Source organism: Eumetopias jubatus, unplaced genomic scaffold (assembly GCF_037043125.1).
Source record: "Eumetopias jubatus isolate StellerSeaLion01/CBP00866 unplaced genomic scaffold, mEumJub1_p1.0 scaffold_3, whole genome shotgun sequence".
NCBI classification, from domain to species: Eukaryota; Metazoa; Chordata; class Mammalia; order Carnivora; family Otariidae; genus Eumetopias; species Eumetopias jubatus.
Window position 1 is genome coordinate 6,707,528 of NW_028274809.1, and position 8,134 is coordinate 6,715,661.

The following is an 8,134-nucleotide window of genomic DNA, read 5'->3' on the forward strand; positions in this document are numbered from 1 at the left end:
GTCAGGGCATCGTGGAGGGCCAGGGCCCCCGGCACCGCCAAGAGCGCCAGAGTGGGATGCGCCAGGGCTGGGTCAGGCGCGGGGTGCAGACTGGCGGCTCACTGTGGCCTGCGCCTTCCTTTCCCCTCTCCTGGGGACCCGACCGCACGGTCGCCTTCCCCGGCGGGGCACTTTCAACGCCCACGCTGGGCGCTCCCCGGGCCCTCACCCCCGCCCGGGAAGAATTGGCCCTTGCCCGCCCCTCTCTGGACTCAGGATTCCGGGCCGCGCCAGCGCCTGCCGAAGGGGACCCGCCCCCCCCCCCCCCGCCCCGGCCCCCGAACCCGCTCCCCGAGGCAGGCTGTGCGGCCCCGGCTCCGAGGCTGGGGGTTCCGGGAGCCTGGAGCTATTTTTATAAGATGCGTCAGCCGGCCGGGGAGGAAGAGCCGGGCCCGGGCCCATTGTCTGGGCGCCGCGCGGGAGGGGGACGCGGAGGGCGATTTCGAACGCTCGGAAGGCGCGAAAGCTGCGCGCGCGGGCGGGGAGGTGCTCGCCGGGCCGAGGGCGGCGGGGGGCGGGGCCCGAGGGGGCGGGGCCGGGGGCGGGGCCGGGCGCCCTCCCGCCGCTGCAGGCTAGCGGCGGCGGCGGCGGCGACAGACCGGGGCCTGCGGGGACAGCCAGGCGGCCGCGCCGGCAGCGACGCCCGGGGACGCCCGCGCCCCGCCTGCGCCTCCGAGGCGCGCCCGGGAGCGGGAGCGGCCCAGTGGCCCGCGAAGGCAGAGGCGAGCGCTGGGCGCCGGGAGCCGCTAGCCTGCGGGCGGCAGAGAGCCGGGCAGCGGCCGGAGCGCGGGGGCGCGGCCGGAGGCAGCCGCAGAGCGAGCCGGGGCCGGGGGAGCGCGCCGGGCGCGAGCAACCCTGCGCCGCGGCGGCGGAGGCGGCTTCGCGGGAGACAAAAGCCCGCCGGAGAAACGTGATGCCCGGCCGGCGCGGGCGCGGGGGCCGCGGCGTCTGAGTCCCCCCACGTCCCCGAGCCGTGCGCCCCGGGGACGCCAAGGCCGGGCTGGTGCCCGAGGCGGAGGGCGACAGGGGCGACCCAGGTGCGCCCGGCCGCGTCGGGCCCGTCACTGCTCGGGGGGCGGCGCCCTCCCGTCGCCGCCGCAGTGGCCGGCGCCGCAGCGAGGAGCCATGGGCAACATCTCCTCCAACATCTCGGCCTTCCAGTCCCTGCACATCGTCATGCTGGGCTTGGACTCGGCCGGCAAGACCACGGTGCTCTACCGGCTCAAGTTCAACGAGTTCGTGAACACAGTGCCCACCATCGGCTTCAACACGGAGAAGATCAAGCTGAGCAACGGCACGGCCAAGGGCATCAGCTGCCACTTCTGGGACGTAGGCGGCCAGGAGAAGCTGCGGCCGCTGTGGAAGTCCTACAGCCGCTGCACGGACGGCATCATCTACGTGGTGGACTCGGTGGACGTGGACCGGCTGGAGGAGGCCAAGACGGAGCTGCACAAGGTGACCAAGTTCGCCGAGAACCAGGGCACGCCGCTGCTGGTCATCGCCAACAAGCAGGACCTCCCCAAGTCGCTGCCGGTGGCCGAGATCGAGAAGCAGCTGGCGCTGCACGAGCTCATCCCGGCCACCACCTACCACGTCCAGCCGGCGTGCGCCATCATCGGCGAGGGCCTCACCGAGGGCATGGACAAGCTCTATGAGATGATCCTGAAACGCAGGAAGTCCCTCAAGCAGAAGAAGAAGCGGTAATGCGCCCAGCTGCGGTGGGGAGCGAGCGGGGAGCCAGCCGGGAACGAGCGAGCGGGTCAGGGATGGATGGATGGATGGATGGATGGATGTATGGATGGATGGATGGGTGGATGGGTGGATGGGTGGATGAAGGAGAATCTGCGCCCGCGAACAAAGACAGAGAACCAAAGCAATGCTTCGAATTTTTAAAATGGAATCTGTGCACCCAGACGCAGGACTAGTGACTTAACCTGGGTGTGTACGCTGACTTGCCAGCCTGCCCTCGATCAGCCCCCACCCCCAGCTCAGGGGACCTTTTGTCTGGATGCCAGAGCTACTACTAATGGGTGGGGGGCGCTGGGGAGTGGACGTGCCTAGCCTGCTGTCCGCCCTCCCGGCCCAGGTGGAAGGCTCAGATGTCAGAGACAAAAGTGATTTCTTCCTCCAGCGGGGCCAGAAGTTCAGGCTGCCCCGCCCTCACTGGGGGCTCCCACCTGTGAGTTACCAGAGGTTTGCGGTTCCCAGAACCCTGGGAGTACCTGTTTGGGGGTATGATGGCTGTGGGAGGTGCTGGCTTGGGGGGGGGGGTGGGCGGGTAACTGCTGCCCCTTGCGTTCATGGGCTCTGGAAGCTGGATAATTTTATGTCACAGGGCAGGCCCCTGTTGAAATTTCATTTGTCCTGCTCTGGGCCCAAACACGGTGGGGGTTTGGGCCATGAGAGGACTGCCTGGAACAATACAGCAGCCCCAGAGCTCAGGGCGTTCCGCTGGCCTTGACTGGGGAATGGCCGTGAAGATGCCCCTTTCCTGGTGCTTTATGGTGGCTACGGAAGACCAGTTCAATTGAGAACTGCTTTTCAGCCTGGAATCAGACATCTTCCAGAGGGTTTGGACACTGTCCATGTGTAGGTCATTATCACACAAAGAGACCAATAAAAATTAAAAAAAAAAAAACTGTTGGAGGTGGTGGCAAATGATGTATTTACTGTTTGCAGGATAGTTAAGGGTGTTGAAAGGGTAAGGCTCTTGGCATAAATGCTGGTTGGGGTGTATGTGTAGATACAGGGACCTCCCTCTGTACTGTGTAATCGGCATAAATACCTAGACCCATATGTGTGGAATCTTAAAATCTCTTAGCCTACTGAATGGTTTGTGTAAGCACACCAGCTGCAGATGTGTGCTGAAATGCAAGATGGTTTTTGCAAGGGATGCCTCTTGTAATACTAACCGCCTGATGATGGGTTTTGGTTTTCAGACATGTTTTTTAAAAAATTCTACAAATGAATACTCACCTTGAAAATATTCACCTTGGGGGGTGGGGGGAAGACTTTGCTCTGCCCTTTTAGATCCCTTTACGCTGCAAGTAGCAACATGTTCAAATTTCTAATTTGGTTCATTGTGGCCTATCTGGTTTAAGTATTTCATTAAAAATGTCTTGTTAGAGTATTTGATGTCATGCACCGAAAAACAAAACCCCACCTTGTTGCAAAAGCCGACCTCGTTGCATGGATTTAAGAGCGAAGGAAAAGTCCTTCCTAATCCATTCTTGTGGGAACTGGCCTTCGTAGCAAATGCAAACAATGAGTGCTTGAGATAAAAGAAAGCGTGTGATGTAATGATCACCTGTACTCAGGCACTTCACAGTTTACTTGAAAGAGGCTTTGGAAAATAGATAAAGCAAAAAGAAGAATAAATGCATATTTTTAATAATGTAATTTAAAAATCCTTTATAATCAGGACTGAGTCTTGGTTTGCAGAAGATGTCATTTACCCTGAAACACAGTATCGAAAGGGAAACTTAACACTTAACTGTTTGATTTTTATTTCCTCTTAAAATTCATGTTTACAGGTAGAATTATGTATATCGCCCCCTCCCCTCACTGTGAGAAATTTTCTTTTACGAAGGAGGCCTATAGAAATTGGGCATGATCATGCCTGAGCATGTGAGTTAGTCAAATTATAAATCCATGCCTATTGTCCATTGCACTCAGAAAGTTAATTTAAGAACCAGAGGTTGAAGTCCTGGCTTCCTGCTTGAAACCCAATTCTTATGGGAAATATTTGAAAAGAGGAAACCTAGCCCATCTTCCTTTTATCTTTTGTCGGTGAATTTGGTACCTCTCTAATGCTGGTCTTTTTGTAGGAACTCAGTAGAGAAAAGAGAGCTAACGAAGTGTGAAAGCCTGCAGGATCTCGGTTTACATATCGACAGCATAGTCACTGATTTCTAAATGGGCTGGTCCCACCATCTGAAGATTCTGTATAGAGTTATTAAAAAAAAATCCATCTTCCTTTATTTTCTTCACATGTAACAATTTCTTATGCACTTTGACATTTTGGTAGTTCCACACTATTGAGAGAATAATATATTTATTTTGTGACATTGCCAATGCCAAATACTGTCACCATCTCGTGCTAACCATACTTAGGTTCGAGATCACTGTTCAAATCCTGTCATGCTTAACCAACGAAGCGACATGATTTTGGGTTTTGCATTATCAAGACTTAAGGGTGCAGTCAGCTGTTCGTAATTGTGCAGTAAAGTAAAGCCCTGTGGTGTGTCCACTAATAGTTAAGAGTCTCAGTTGATTTCTGTCATGTTTGACCTAATAATAGCCCATTTTTGTCTCTGACCAAACAGAGGAAGCGCACATCAGATCACCTTGGAGTGGTCCTGGGGGATTTCGCTCCTACATATCATCAGTGATTTATTATACCTCCTGGCCTTTGGAGAATGAATGGGTTTCACACAGAGGAAGTTGGCCTCCCCACGTGAGCTTTTGAAATTGTTTCTCATAGACACAGGGAGGCCGATTTTGTTTCAAACGGATTCTCTTCACAGATTCTCTGTCATGGTGTTGGGACGATGTCTCCTGGGTTCAGTTTTTGTTTCTACAGCTGTAATTCTCTGTCCTGAACATTCTTCTGTTCCTGTTCCCTTTTATATGCATATATGATGCTGTGAACAGAAATAAATTATTTATACAATCAAACGTGTGGGGAAGTTGTCTGGGTGGTTTTTTTGAGTTGCCCCTCTTTCTAGGCCTTCTTTGCTGAGTGACGGGATGGCTCACGAGATGGTCTCTGGGGCCCTAATGGGGCTGGGCCAACCTCTGCCCAAAGCAGAGGTTGGCCCAGTCTGGACACTTCAGGCTCTCTGCCCTGAGCCGAGGAGGGCGAGGGCTGGATGCCCATCCCGCCGACAGGGTGCCTCTCCATGGTCCTCAGAGATCCTTCAGGAAGACGGCCTCCATGCCTCGCCTGGCCTCAGCCTCTCAGTTATTAAAAAGGTCATGACTGGGGCACCTGGCTGACTCAGTCCATAGAGCACGTGACTCTTGCTCTCAGGGTCATGAGTTCAAGCCCCACAGTGGGTGTAGAGCCTACCTTAAAAAGAAAAGGTCATGACTGTTCATCACTTCAAAGACATTATAAGATTGTGTAAAATTAGAAGTAGCTGTGTGCTGATATAACAAGAGTAGTAGTCACAAAGCTGCTCACAGTCTTGGCTTCCTCCGCTCCCATCCAGGCTAAACCATCAAGATATACAACCAGAATGCAAGACTTGAGTCCTCTGACATAGTAGGCGCCGTAAAACCATCCTGCTTTGCACGCGCTGTTGGGAAAAGGCCCACTCTCTGGAGAAAAAGTGATGGGGGCAGAATCAGGAGCATTCTGACAGGTTCGATGCACACGCGCTCCTGGAAACACTCGGCAGAGAGTCAGCAGCAAAACCAGGTGCTGGTTGGGTGGGTCTCAGCTCTGGAGACAAAAGGATCCAGTTTCACATTCCAGCTCAAATGCTTAGGGCCCCATGATTTTACTCAACAGTCCTAAGCCTCTTGAGCCTTGATTTCCACATATGTAAAATGGGATCATCATGGTTGCTGGGGAGGATATAACACAATAATTCAGCGAGGTGCTTGCGAAGGGCCTGGCAGGGAACACGGGCTCTTCTGCAGCTTTAGCCTTGATCATGGGCTGCCAGCAACCTGTGGAAGGAGTAATTCAACCTCACCACAGGCCTTTGCGTTAGGTCGCTGCAATCTCCCTTTTAACCACACCTCTTGGTCTCCTTACCCTCTGAAACCTAGGCTGCAGACCCCAGGCCCAGGCCAGAGTGGGGTCAAGCCAGCAGCTGTACATTCTAACACCATCCTGGGCGTGTGGTCTTCTCTTCCAGAGCAGTGCGGGGCTGAGTGGGGGGACTACGGGGTCTGTGGCTCAGACACCCCGTCCCTCCAGGCTCCGAGCGCCCCCCCAGAGTAAGGCATGGATCTTTGATAGCCGGTGGCCCCAAATCACATCGAGCATAGAATACGTGCTCAGTATCTATGGGCTGAACGACTGAATTCTTGTGGGTTAGTTTCAGTTGTAAACTTTAAAATGGGCGTTATACAAAATAAACAATGATTTCTCATGAAGTGGTTTTAATTAAGTTGAAAATGGACAAAGTATTAGTATCTTCTTCAAGATCATGTCATGAGATGAATCATTGCTGTGACTTGGGAGAAGGACTTTGGTACTCTTACACCTAATAAAACATTTATGAACCTAGTGGTTTTTGTTTTAAAAAAATGAGCAAGGCTAGATTTGTATCATTCCCGTTGCTGTAGAAGCTGACGTTTAGGAGCCAGATGGCATCAGAATGGGCACAGGTGCCATTTCTAAGTCCCGAAACCTGAAAAATCTTGGAAAACTATTTGGGGGTCCGTGCTCTCCAGAGGACTAAAAATACTAGCAATCAGAAGAAGCCAAGACTGAAACCCTTATTTTATGGTACCAACATCACAGACTGTTCCACTGTCCCATCCGTGGGGTAGCGAGGAGAGGCAAGTTATGTGCAAAGAGCAGACATATAAGATGTGATGGCGTGAAAGAGGGAGGTGAGAACACACCCAGAACTTGACCCACCGACCAACTTAACAGCGCTTGGCCTGTGCTCCCCGTTCCCAGCTCTGCCTCTGAGCGCTCAGCTGATGCCCACGACCGGCATTCGCCCGCCAGGAAACACGCTCTGCTGCGTCAGCTGGTGTGAGAGCTTTTCTGTTCTCTCTTCGAACTTACACCGTTCGTCCATGTTCACTTCTCCTTAAACAGCCTTTTCCGCCAGCTCTCCTGGCTTAGTTGAGACCTTTGAAGAATAGCATCTGCGCAAGACGTTGGAGCACTTTATACATTTGTTCTGCACAGCATCTGATGGGGAATGGGGCCGCTTCCATTTAGAGGAGATAGCAGACTGAGGGCCTCTGAGAAAGTGGCTTGTTGCTTCTTGGCCAAGATTAGAAGATGTGAGAATAAAAGAGCTATGTAGTTTAACCCCAGCTCGGGTTTCAGAACATGAAATGGCTTTCTTCGAATGGTCTGACCTGTGCCACCGGGCATTAACATCTCCTAATGAGAGCATCACAGCAGGTGCATTCTCCTCGGGGCGTGACAGCAAGCCATGGGAGAGAGAACCGAACCAGGTTATTTTTCAGGTTGCATTTGTACATAGGTTTGAGGGGACAAGCATCTCTTCGGTATTTATCCATTAACATTACTGTAACATAGTCATGTGAAGTGTTTCTATCCCACCCTATTTCTATTCCCCATTAGTCCTGCATCATCATCATGACTATAGCCATTGCCAACCTTCACCGAGGGCTCACCGTGTGCAGGACTCCATAGCCACGGTAAGGGCTTGATCTGCTTGTTGTTGTTGTTGTTGTTGTTTTCTCCTAAGAGCACCAACAGATCAATTCATTAATCAAATAAATGAATCACTTGATTGTATCTGCACTTACAGATGAGATGGAGGGGAAGAGATTCGAGAATGCCCTCTGAGCCCCTGGTGGAGCCCCAGGTCCCTGAGCCCCAGAGGCTGAGCTCCCGGTGGTCCCCAGTCTGCTGCTCCTGGAGTGGGAAGCCTAGCCATTGAAGGAAGCCGGGAATCTGATTTCAGGGAGCAGAGGGCGGAGGCTGGTATCCTGCCTACAGGGCCACCCTCCTGCACCCTCCTGACGGGGAGGGCCCTATCTCCACCCTGGCCCCAGAACTCACACCCACCGCCGCTGACATACCTGACCCCAAGCTCAGAGCCTTGCCATCCCTCCCTCGGGAGCACAATCTAGGGTCTAGGAAAACACAAGCTCTCTGGTCCCACTTTCTGTCCATGAAGAATTTTATTTCCTTTCAAGAGACTGTTGGGGGGAGGCAATGCCTCCCCACTTCACACAGGGGCTTTTACAGACCCTGGGGAGGGGGGGACATTGAGTATCAGTGTTCTTGCTTTGGAATGTGGTCTTGACATCAAACTCTCTACCAGAGTCCTTCGTGAGGCAGAGGATGCTGGCCCTCCCTGTCCCTCAGGGTGTTTTCAAAGATAAAATGAGATACTAGGTGGGAAAGCACCATCCACACGGCAGGTCC

At 53.5% G+C, this 8,134-nt stretch overlaps 1 protein-coding gene across 1 annotated transcript; it reads left to right on the forward strand.

Moving 5' to 3' along the window:
- The first annotated feature begins 635 nt into the window (after nt 1-635).
- On the forward strand, nt 636-4,716 carry ARL4C (ARF like GTPase 4C). Its single transcript, XM_028105248.2, has one exon. The coding sequence runs from the start codon at nt 1,165-1,167 to the stop codon at nt 1,741-1,743; it is 579 nt and encodes a 192-aa protein (XP_027961049.1). The 5' UTR covers nt 636-1,164; the 3' UTR covers nt 1,744-4,716.
- Nucleotides 4,717-8,134: the final 3,418 nt, after the last annotated feature.